The 12,935-nt window shown below is 44.3% G+C and overlaps 1 protein-coding gene across 1 annotated transcript in view; it reads right to left on the reverse strand.

The window, feature by feature from the left end:
* ccbe1 (collagen and calcium binding EGF domains 1) overlaps positions 1–10,689 on the reverse strand; it is a 113,388-nt gene extending 102,699 nt beyond the window's left edge. Inside the window, exons 1-2 of the mRNA XM_055864430.1 lie at positions 10,424–10,689; positions 10,162–10,242 (exon numbers count right to left, since the gene is read on the reverse strand). Coding sequence (XP_055720405.1) covers positions 10,162–10,242; positions 10,424–10,557 — 215 coding nt within the window. The 5' untranslated portion in view covers positions 10,558–10,689. The remainder of the gene's footprint in view (positions 1–10,161; positions 10,243–10,423) is intronic.
* Positions 10,690–12,935: the final 2,246 nt, after the last annotated feature.

A 12,935-nucleotide genomic window follows, 5' to 3' on the forward strand; every position in this document is an offset into this window, starting at 1 on the left:
GATATTACAACGACAAAGAAGTTACTGCCAATAACGAACGCTGTTTCCCCCCCTTTCTGACATCATCGCACGCCTCGACAGAAGAGCCTAATATGTATTGCCTTGTTTTCACCATGCTGCACGACGCTCTTCAGCTCAGCTCAGCAACAACAACAACAACAACAACAACAACAACGGTGGTAGGGCGGCCAGTGGCGCTGTTTCTCCCTACTGCAGATTGCAATCCTTAATTCCGACTTATCTTGTATCATTTCAGAATATTTAACTGTAAAACAGAGACTCAAATATTATTTCTCTCAGTCATAGCCAAGAGAACAGACAATACATATGGTGGAAGGAAATGCAAAGAGAAACAAAGCCCTTTCCTGCTCTATCCTCTGTCCCCTTCCCTGGCTAGATCCTTCATACCAAGACCTTTCCTGCTCGATCCTCTGTCCCCTTCCCTGGCTAGATCCTTCATACCAAGACCTTTCCTGCTCTATCCTCTGTCCCCTTCCCTGGCTAGATCCTTCATACCAAGACCTTTCCTGCTCGATCCTCTGTCCCCTTCCCTGGCTAGATCCTTCATACCAAGACCTTTCCTGCTCTATCCTCTGTCCCCTTCCCTGGCTAGATCCTTCATACCAAGACCTTTCCTGCTCGATCCTCTGTCCCCTTCCCTGGCTAGATCCTTCATACCAAGACCTTTCCTGCTCTATCCCCTGTCCCCTTCCCTGGCTAGATCCTTCATTGCACCACTGTAATGGGTGGGATGACAATATGGGCCAGTTGACAACAGCAATCTCAGGGCTTTGTCTTGTTGACAGACGTTTGGAGTGAGTGTGTGTTTGATAGAGGGAGTAGGATTATTTCATGGCACTTAACACATATAATTGCGATTCAAAAATGCGAAAGCATGCATGAGTGTTATGTAAGACAAGAGGAGAGGACCAGCAGACTCAGACAGACTTGAGCTGAGAGAGAGAGAGGGAGAGAAAGAGAGAGAGAGGCAGAGAGAGAGGCAGAGAGAGAGAAAGAGAGAGAGAGAGGCAGAGAGAGAGAGAGAGATAGAGGCAGAGAGAGGCAGAGAGAGTCAGAAAGAGAGAGAGAGGCAGAGAGAGAGGCAGAGAGAGAGGCAGAGAGAGAGGCAGAGAGAGAGAGAGTGGGAGAGAGAGGCAGAGAGAGAAAGAGTGGGAGAGAGAGAGAACGAGGGAGAGAGAGAGAGAGTTGGAGAGAGAGACAGGGAGTACTAATCAACTCTAAAGTAATACATTCTGTCAATGAATGTATAACTATTGGCAAGATGAAAGAGATCATGTTGTTTGACAGAGACTTATTATAAGTGATACATTTCACAGACATTCAGCAGTAAGCTAAGCGTTTGAACATTACCAGGATTTAAAAACCAAAACAATTGTAAATCCATTGGCGGAGATAGACAGTCACGACTCCTGTGGATAACAATATGTCAGACAAGGACAGCCGATGGGGTAAAACATTTAATCAAGTCAGCATTGGTGCTGCAGCAATATGTTACAAAAAGATTCCAGAGAAAAAGACTTGTCTCCATCAGGATGGCGCCGGAGAAGAAGGCTGACATTTTACGAGTTACTATCCAATTGTTTTTTGTTTGTTTCTTTGCGTTGTTTGTAACTTGTTTTGTACATAATGTTGCTGCTACCACCGTCTCTTATGACCGAAAATAACTTCTGGATATGAGAACTGCGATTACTCACCACGGACTGGCAGAATCCTTCTTTTCCTTTAACGAGGCCGACGTGAATGACATACTGCTTTCCCGGGAACAGGCCCAGATCCGTCATTTGCGTGAAGAGAAGGCAGAGAAAAAGGGGCCGGAGGGCGGGCTGCCTTCCGAGAATTCGTAGGCGATTGAATAAACCCCCACTGCCTTCCATTCTGCTAGCAAATGTACAATCTTTGGAAAGTAAAATCGATGACCTACGAGGAAGATTAAACTACCAACGAGACATTCAAAACTGTAATATCTTGTGCTTCACGGAGTCGTGGCTGAACGATGACATTATCACCATACAGCTGGCTGGTTATACGCTGCATCGGATAGAACAGCGGCGTCTGATAAGACAAGGGGCGGCGGTATTTTTGTAAATAACAACTGGTGCACGATATCTAAGGAAGTCTCAAGGTTTTGCTCGCCTGAGATAGTGTGGTCTACAGCTTATCATGAGATACTCTATCTACCAAGATAGTTTAATCTGTATTGTTCATAGCTGTCTACATACCACCACAGACTGATGCATTAAGACTGCACTCAATGAGCTGTATTCCGCCACAAGCAAACAAGAAAAAGCTCACCCAGAGGAGGCGCTCCTATTGGCTGGGGACTTTAATGCAGGGAAACTTAAATCGGTCTTATCAAATTTCTATCAGCATGTTAAATGTGCAACCAGAGGGAAAACAACTCTAGACCACCTTTACTCCACACACAGAGACGCATACAAAGCTCTCCCTCGCCCTCCATTTGGAAAATCTGACCATAATTCTATCCTCCTGATTCTTGCTTACAAGCAAAAAATGAAAGCAGGAAGCACCAGTGACTCGATCAATTTAAAAAAAAGTGGTCAGATGAAGCAGATGCTAAGCTACAGGACTGTTTTGCTAGCACATACTGGAATATGTTCCGGGACTCCTCCAATGGCACTGAGGAGTAAACCACATCAGTCATTGGCTTCATCAATAAGTGCATTGATGATGTCGTCCCCACAGTGACCGTACGTACATACCCCAACCAGAAGTCATGGAAGCACAGCCAAGAGCTGCCCAGTGACACGAGCCAACTAGGCGAGCTAAACTACTTCTATGCTCGCTTCGAGGCAAATAACACTAAAACATGCATGAGAGCACCAGCTGTTCCAGAAGACTGTGTGATCATGCTCTCCGCAGACAATGTGAGTAACACCTTTAAACAGGTCAATGTTCACAAGGCCATAGGGCCAGACGCATTACTGCGAGCATGTGCTGACCAACTAGCAAGTATCTTCACTGACATTTTCAACCTCTCCCTGTCAGAGTCTGTAATGCCAACATGTTTTAAGCAGACCGCCATAGTCCCTGTGCGCAAGAACACTAAGGTAACCTGCCAAAATGACGTAGCACTCACGTCTGTAGCCATGAAGTGCTTTGAAGGGCTGGTCATGACTCACATCCAAAACCATTATCCCAGAAACCCTAGACACACTCTAATTTGCATACCGCCCAAACAGATCCACTGATGATGCAATCTCTATTGCACTCCACACTGCCCTTTCCTACCTGGACAAAAGGAACACCTATGTGAGAATGCTATTCATTGACTACAGCTTAGTGTTCAACACCATAGTGCCCTCAAAGCTCATCAATAAGTTATGGACCCTGAGATTAAACACCTCCATCTGTAACTGGATCCTGTACTTCCTGACGGGCCACCCCCAGGTGGTAAGGGTAGGTAACAACACATCCGCTACACTGATCCTCAACACAGGGGCCCCTCAGGGGTGCATGCTCAGTCCCCTCCTGTACTCCCTGTTCACCAATGACTGCACGGCCAGGCACGACTCCAACACCATCATTAAGTTTGACACAACAGTGGTAGGCCTGATCACCGACAACGACGAGACAGCCTATAGGGAGGAGGTCAGAGACCTGGTCGTGTGGTGCCAGAATAACAACCTCTCCCTCAACGTGATTAAGACAAAGGAGATGATTGTGAACTACAGTAAAAAGAGGACCGAGCACGCCCCTATTCTCATCGACGGGGCTGTAGTGGAGCAGGTTGAGAGCTTCAAGTTCCTTGGTGTCCACATCAACAACAAACTAACATGGTCCAAGCACACCAAGGCAGTCGTGAAGCGGGCACAACAAAACCTATTCCCCCTCAGGAGACTGAAAATATTTGGCATGGGTCCTCAGATCCTCAAAAGGTTCTACAGCACACCATCGAGAGGATCCTGACTGGTTGCATCACTGCCTCGTAGGGCAACTGCTCAACCTCCGACCGCAAGGCACTATGGAGGTTAGTGCGTACGGCCCAGTACATCACTGGGGCACAGCTTTCTACCATCCAGGACTTCTATACCAGGTGGTGTCAGAGGAAGGCCCTAAGAATTGTCAAAGACTCCAGCCACCCTAGTCATAGACTGTTCTCTCTGCTACCGCACAGCAAGCAGTAAAAGAGCGCCAAGTCTAGGTGCAAAAAGCTTCTAAACAGCTTCTACCCCCAAGCCATAAGACTCCTGAACGCCTAATCAAATGGCTAACCAGACTATTTGCATCCCCCCTCTTATACTCCGCTGCTACGCTCTGTTGTTATCATCTATGCATAGTCACTTAAATAACTCTACCTACAGCTGAAGTCGGATGTTTACATACACTTAGGTTGGAGTCATTAAAACGCCTTTTTCAACCACTCCACAAATTTCTTGTTAACAATCTATAGTCTTGGCAAGTCGGTTAGGACATCTAGTTGTGCATGACACAAGTAATTTTTCCAACAATTGTTTACAGACCGATTATTTCACTTATATTTCACTGTATCACAATTCCAGTGGGTCAGAAGTTGACGTACACTAAGTTGACTGTGCCTTTAAACAGCTTAGAAAATTCCAGAAAATTATGTCATGGCTTTAGAAGCTTCTGATTGACGCAAATTATGTCAATTAGCCTATTGGAGGTGTACCTATGAATGTATTTCAAGGCCTACCTTCAAACTCAGTGCCTCCTTGCTTGACATCATGGGAAAATCAAAAGAAATCAGCCAAGACCTCAGAAAAAAATATTGTAGACCTCCACAAGTCTGGTTCATCCTTGGGAGCAATTTCCAAACGCCTGAAGGTACCACGTTCATCTGTACAAACAATAGTGTGCAAGTATAAACACCATGGGACCACGCAGCCGTCATACCGCTCAGGAAGGAGACGCGTTCTGTCTCCCAGAGATGAACGTACCTTGGTGCGAAAAGTGCAAATCAATCCCAGAACAACAGCAAAGGACCTTGTGAAGATGCTGGAGAAAACCGGTACAAAAGTATCTATATCCACAGTAAAACAAGTCCTATATCAACATAACCATGGAAGGCCGCTCAGCAAGGAAGAAGCCACTGCTCCAAAACTGCCATAAAAAAGCCAGACTAAGGTTTGCAACTGCACGTGGGGCAAAGATCGTACTTTTTGGAGAAATGTCCTCTGGTCTGATGAAGCAAAAATAGAACTGTTTGGCCATAATTACCAGCATTATGTTTGGAGGAAAAAGGGGGAGGCTTGCAAGCCGAAGAACACCATCCCAACCATGAAGCACGGGGTGGCAGCATCATGTTGTGGGGGTGCTTTGCTGCAGGAGGGACTGGTGCACTTCACAAAATAGATGGGATCATGAGGGAGGAAAATTATGTGGATGTATTGAAGCAACATCTCAAGACATCAGTCAGGAAGTTAAAGCTTGTCCGCAAATTGGTCTTCCAAATGGACAATGACCCCCTGGCATACTTCCAAAGTTGTGGTAAAATGGCTTAAGGACAATAAAGTCAAGGTATTGGAGTGGCCATCACAAAGCCCTGATCTCAATCCTATAGAAAATGTGTGGGCAGAACTGAAAAAGTGTGTGTGAGCAAGGAGACCTACAAACCTGACTCAGTTACACCAGCTCTGTCAGGAGGAATGGGCCAAAATTCACCAAACTTATTGTGGGAAACTTGTGGAAGGCTACCAGAAACATTTGACCCAAGTTAAACAATTTAAAGGCAATGCCACCAAATACTAATTGAGTGTATGTAAACTTCTGACCCACTGGGAATGTGATGAAAGAAATAAAAGCTGAAATAAATCATTCTCTCTACTATTATTCTGACATTTCACATTCTTAAAATAAAGTGGTGATCCTAACTGACCTAAAACAGGGAATTTTTACGAGGATTAAATGTCAGGAATTGTGAAAAACTGAGTTTAAATGTATTTGGCTTAGGTGTATGTAAACTACCGACTTCAACTGTACATGTACATATTACCTCGACTAAGGTTATGTGCCCCCCGCACATTGACTCTGTACCGGTACCTCCCTGTATATTGTCTCGCTATTGTTATTTTACTGTTGCTCTTTATTACTTGTTACTTTTATTTCTTATTCATATTTGTATTTTTTATTATATTTAACTGCTATTTAAATGTTGGTTAGGGGCTAGTATGTAAGCATTTCACTGTAAGGTGTATTTTGCGCATGTGACTAATGTACGTTTGATTTGATTTGATTTGAAAAGTCAGCAGCCACATAAAAACACTTGTCACTTTTTTGTAAACGCAACATTTTATTATGAAGAGATCATTAAAATAGTTTTGTGGAGATGATTTAGTGTTCAGGTCAGATGAAGTGCGTATGCCTCTAGGGTTCATCGCTGTCTTGCGAGTATAGAAGAGGAGAAACATTTTGGAGAAGAAGACAAGAGGACAGGCAGTGGAGGAGAGGGTTCATTTTTTGGGGGGAAAATTATAGAATCCACACACAGAGTTGAAGGGGGGTAGAAGAGGTAGAGGAGAGGAGAAAAATGTTGGGAAAGATAGCAAAGTTACAGGGGGAGAGGATGAGGAAAAACATGTTGAAGCTATCCACAGAGTTGCAGGGGGAGAGGACGAGGGGGAGGAAAATGAGAGGAGAGAAGGAGAGGAGAAACTCGTTGAAGATAACCACAGACCTGCAAGGGGGTAGATAACGAGGACAAGGACAGTAGAAGAATGTTGGAGAAGATATCCTTATGCATATTACTGATTCTATGGCCTTAAGTCCGTTTAGAGTAAACTAACGGATTTACTCAGGAATGCCTCGGCTTAGGAGGGGAGGTTAGGAGAGGAGACGAGAGGATAGGAGACGAGACGAGACGAGAGGAGAAGAAAGGAGAGGTTAGGAGAGGAGAAGAGAGGAGAAGAAAGGAGAGGTTAGGAGAGGAGAAGAGAGGAGAGGGGATGATAGGAGAGGATAGGAGAGGTTAGGAGAGGAGACGAGACGAGAGGAGAAGAAAGGAGAGGTTAGGAGTGGAGAAAGAGGAGAGGGGAGGATACGAGCAGGACAACAAACTGCTTGAGACCACCATCAATATTTGGAAGAACAACAAAGCAACAATTACACACGCCACATCAATTAAGTGTGACCGTTGCAGTGCTGGAAGCACTCTGTTTCTTCTCTCTCGGGCCTAGCTGTATGCAGACAGAGCTCTCCCACAGATGACGGCTAGCAGCTAGCTGTAGGCTAGACAGAGCTCTCGCACGGAAGACGGCTAGCAGCTAGCTGTAGGCTAGACAGAGCTCTCCCACGGAAGACAGCTAACAGCTAGCTGTATGCAGACAGAGCTCTCCCACGGAAGACGTCTAGCAGCTAGCTGTATGCAGACAGAGCTCTCGAACGGAAGACGGCTAGCAGCTAGCTGTAGGCTAGACAGAGCTCTCCCACGGAAGACGGCTAGCAGCTAGCTGTAGGCTAGACAGAGCTCTCTCGCGGAAGACGTTTAGCAGCTAGCTGTAGGCTGGACAGAGCTCTCCCGCGGAAGACGTCTAGCAGCTAGCTGTAGGCTAGACAGAGCTCTACCGCAGAAGACGTTTAGCAGCAAGCTGTAGGCTGGACAGAGCTCTCCCACGGAAGACGTCTAGCAGCTAGCTGTATACAGACAGAGCTCTCCCACGGAGGACGGCTTGCAGCATGCAGACAGAGCTCTCCCACGGAAGACGGCTAGCAGCTAGCTGTAGGCTAGACAGAGCTCTCCCACGGGGGACGGCTAGCAGCTAGCTGTATGCAGACAGAGCTCTCCCACGGAGGACGGCTAGCAGGTAGCTGTAGGCTAGATAGAGCTCTCCCGCGGAAGACGTCTAGCAACTAGCTGTATGCAGACAGAACTCTCCCACAGAAGACGGCTAGCAGCTAGCTGTAGGCTAGACAGAGCTCTCCCACGGAGGACGTCTAGCAGCTAGCTGTATGCTAGACAGAGCTCTCCCGCGGAAGACGTCTAGCAACTAGCTGTATGCAGACAGAGCTCTCCCACAGAAGACGGCTAGCAGCTAGCTGTAGGCTAGACAGAGCTCTCTCATGGAGGACGGCTAGCAGCTAGCTGTAGGCTAGACAGAGCTCTCCCGCGGAAGACGTCTAGCAACTAGCTGTATGCAGACAGAGCTCTCCCGCGGAAGACGTCTAGCAGCTAGCTGTAGACTAGACAGAGTTCTCCCGCAGAAGACGTCTAGCAGCTAGCTGTAGACTAGACAGAGCTCTCCCGCGGAAGACGTCTAGCAGCTAGCTGTATGCAGACAGAGCTCTCCCGCGGAAGACGGCTAGCAACTAGCTGTATGGAGACAGAGCTCTCCCGCGGAAGACGTCTAGCAGCAAGCTGTAGGCTAGACAGAGCTCTCCCGCGGAAGACAGCTAGCAGCTAGCTGTAGGCTAGACAGAGCTCTCCCGCGGAAGACAGCTAGCTGTAGGCTAGACAGAGCTCTCCCGCGGAAGACGGCTAGCAGCTAGCTATAGGCTAGACAGTGTATGCAATAAATTAAGTTAATGTAATCTTTACCTTGTGTATTCTCAAATCTATACCTCCAGTATTCTCAAATCTATTAAGGAAAATCAAACAAAAGTCTATTTAAATACACTGAGTAGCACAGATATAATGGAAGGGTCCAAACAAGCTCTTCCTGTAGTCTATCTGTTATATTTGTCAGACACTGTTTCAGATCTGTCGTTACCATCCTTTTTCCAGAATAACATTTATTGGTAGATGTGTTTGCCAATAAAACATAGCAGCACCTAATGAATCTTTCTTTTTTCTCCAACAGACACTCAATCCAAATGCCATCACTGTAAAAGAGTCCAACTGTTACACACACACACAACAACAAAACCGAGAGGCAAAATGTGCCTACACTTGTTCCGTTTAAACATGCCTCAGTCATTCCTATGCCAGATAGAGAGACAGGGTCAAGTTAGACCATGGTCCGTATTAGTAGAGCCCACAACCATGAGTTAAGATGTAAAAGACAGATTATTACGAAAGGGAAGAAATACCAACTAACATTGGCGATAAACTCTTGAGCAATGCCAGGCATGAAGATGGAGAGCCATCCTACACACATTTCAACACAGTGAAACACCCAGAGAGCTGATAGGCAGCCTGTCATGTGGTAACTTGTTACAATGCCGTGTGGACTGAAATGCACCCAGTTCCCTCAGATACATAGGCACATTTCTTTCCTCCTGTAACACCAGCCGTTCTCTCGTTAGTTAAATAAACAATGTATGAACACAACAGTGAGTCTAAGCAATAACCATCAAGCACAGTAATCATTTAAAGACCACATCACCACAGGGGGCTGTCATAACATGATGAAGTTACATGTGTGTCATTCCCCGCCAGTGCCAGACAGGAAATGCAGCAGATTAATGAGTCTCTCACGGTTATGGACAGACACCCGTTGCAAAGTGGTTCAGTCGTGGATGGATGCACTGTGCTGTTAGAAGGTAAATCTATCTACTCCATGTGTTGATCTATTATGATGTAATTACATCAATGACTTTCCAATAATTATTGACACATTGCCAATACCATTACATGAAAGCAATTAGACAAATTCTAGGTTTATTTTAACCACCTACACTTCTGCTATAGAAAAACTGGTGAAAAATATCTACACATTTATTCAAAGGGATAACAAGTGGTTCGTCTTTTGGTGTAATTATCTGTTCATGGTAAATGACGTCTATCTTACATCATGTATTATTCAATATTTTAGCCAATATGGTTAATAATCAATTCATAAAAGCATCGGCTATCCCATGAAGCCGTTACAACTCTGGCCACTGAAGGTTTGTTCCCAAATGCTATATAGGCTAGGATCATTGATGGCATATGATTAATAAAGTATGGTTACAATTTCATTTGCTCTCTTGAACCTACTGTATCCTTTGGAATTACTTCCATGGCAACAGTGAATCTGTGGGTCATTATCAATTAAAACGTCACAAGTCTGGTCACCGTTTGTGATATGCAGCATCACAGCAGCAAAACAATTAGCCTACATATTATATTATTTCATTCCCCCCCCCCACAAAAAGGCAATTATAATTTAGTACCGTAATCTCAGCTCACACGAGGGAATCATATTCTACAATGCAATGGAATATTGGAAATTTAAATGAGCCTACCTGTAGCAAGTTGTCACCTCTCCAGTTGGTTTTAAGCAAGGATATTTGGTTGTGACAATCTTGTTCTCAGAACAGACTTCACTGTAAAATAATGACATTAGGCTATTAATGCACGTCCTTCAAGATAAATAATATACAACCTACCACAATATAACCCAAGTATCCCGCACAATGTTTCTCTTGATATCTACAGCACCGTGCGTAATGTCAATCCAACCCATTAATAAAATAGCCAGGGCGCGCGACGCGTGGTATAGCCTACCTGTTCGCATCATCCTGATGCTCTCTGTAAGTCCACTGCAAACTTCGTGAGAAGAAGAGAAACATCATAAGAATCCTCAGAAGAGTCCCGCTGCCTTTTAAATTCATTTCCCCTTGGTCAAGTCTGAGTCGCATTCAGTCCCAAACACCTGTATCCTTCCTGTACCCGAAGCAATTACTGTAGAGTTGAAGAGTGAATGGAAACTTGAAGTGATTGGATATTTCCAGCTGCTCTTGCTTCAAGTTAATAGGCTATCCCAAACTGATGACTATTTCCTCTGTCCCTCCCACCGCTGACTTTTAGAGTATGTCTATGAATTCGCCAGGCGCTCACTTTCATATGAACTGCGCATCAATTAACACTAAACTTCTCTGCTGTTTATTTGACACGCGACGAACGCTTGATAGACTGAGGAAGTGTGTAGTGTTTGCGAGTCAAACTTTTGTCATGTTTATTTTCTTCCAAGAAAACCAGTCAAAATAACTGAAATTATTAATAACGGTCTCAGAGGATAGCATTTTGTGTATTGTCACATTTGTTGGTTGAATCCTGGGGCTGAAATTCAACAATAGCTGTTTCTGACTTCCCAAATGGTATATATGATATGATCATTGATATGATCATTGATGAAATATAATTGCTAAAGTATGGTTACATTTAATTTGCTCTCTTGAACCTACCCTTTGGAATTACTTCCATAGCAACAGTGAATCTATAGGTCATTATCAATAAAACGTAACAATAAGGTGCAGAGTGTTCGATTTGCCCAGCCTGGTCTCATAGACTAGACGTAACATAGTAAATGTAAATCCGGGACACTCAAATTAGTATGATATGTTATGTTTGGTATGGTTACATAAGATATCAGGTCACTTAAGGAAAAAGAAGGGTGGGTAGCAAGTCGGGGTAGATGGGTGAGCAAATAACGTGAATGTCTAGGAACCCAAAGGTTGCTGGTTCCTATCTTAGCACTGCTATTTAGCTACTACTTTTTAGCTAGTAACATATCATACAAATTATAATTAGTGTCTCAAATTTGCCTACAGAATAATACAAAATGTTCTGAGACCACATTGCAGAGCCTACTGAAGGGGGCAAGGAGACCCCAGCTATGCTAAAACCATGCCGTTTACAGGGGATAGTTAGGTAAATGTTAACTATTTGTTTGTAATGTCGTCGTCCCCTCTTGAAGAGCGTAGCCAGGACTACACATTTCCGATTATTCCATGCAAAACAAAACACATGCACACATTCATCTCCAACATCAGTTATTCAGCAAGTAACTGCATGCTTTTTATCATCAGTGAACATAAACTGATCATGTCATTTCAATACTGGCTACCATTTATTGGATATTTTAGTGATATAAAATAAAAGTAAATTACATCTGACAAGTATGAGTAGTATGGGTTAATTTGCATCTGTCCTTGTGCTGCATCTGTCCTTGTGCTACTAGACCTTAGTGCTGCCTTTGACACCATCGATCACCACATTCTTTTGGAGAGACTGGAAACCCAAATTGGTCTACACGGACCAGTTCTGGCCTGGTTTAGATCTTACCTGTCGGAAAGATATCAGTTTGTCTCTGTGAATGGTTTGTCCTCTGACAAATCAACTGTGCATTTCGGTGTTCCTCAAGGTTCCGTTTTAGGACCACTATTGTTTTCACTATATATTTTACCTCTTGGGGATGTTATTCGAAAACATAATGTTAACTTTCACTGCTATGCGGATGACACACAGCTGTACATTTCAATGAAACATGGTGAAGCCCCAAAATTGCCCTCGCTAGAAGCCTGTGTTTCAGACATAAGGAAGTGGATGGCTGAAAACTTTCTACTTTTAAACTCGGACAAAACAGAGATGCTTGTTCTAGGTCCCAAGAAACAAAGAGATCTTCTGTTAAATCTGACAATTCATCTTGATGGTTGTAAAGTCGTCTCAAATAAAACTGTGAAGGACCTCGGCGTTACTCTTGACCCTGATCTCTCTTTTGACGAACATATCAAGACTGTTTCAAGGACAGCTTTTTTCCATCTACGTAACATTGCAAAAATCAGAAATTTTCTGTCCAAAAATGATGCAGAAAAATTAATCCATGCATTTGTTACTTCTAGGTTAGACTACTGCAATGCTCTACTTTCCGGCTACCCGGATAAAGCACTAAATAAACTTCAGTTAGTGCTAAATACGGCTGCTAGAATCCTGACTAGAACCAAGAAATTTGATCATATTACTCCAGTGCTAGCTTCCCTACACTGGCTTCCTGTTAAGGCAAGGGCTGATTTCAAGGTTTTACTGTTAACCTATAAAGCGTTACATGGGCTTGCTCCTACCTATCTTTCCGAGTTGGTCCTGCCGTACATACCAATACGTACGCTACGGTCACAAGACGCAGGCCTCCTAATTGTCCCTAGAATTTCTAAGCAAACAGCGGGAGGCAGGGCTTTCTCCTATAGATCTCCATTTTTATGGAACAGTCTGCCTACCCATGTGAGAGACGCAGACTCGG

Source organism: Salvelinus fontinalis, chromosome 2 (genome assembly GCF_029448725.1).
Source record: "Salvelinus fontinalis isolate EN_2023a chromosome 2, ASM2944872v1, whole genome shotgun sequence".
Lineage (NCBI taxonomy): Eukaryota > Metazoa > Chordata > Actinopteri > Salmoniformes > Salmonidae > Salvelinus > Salvelinus fontinalis.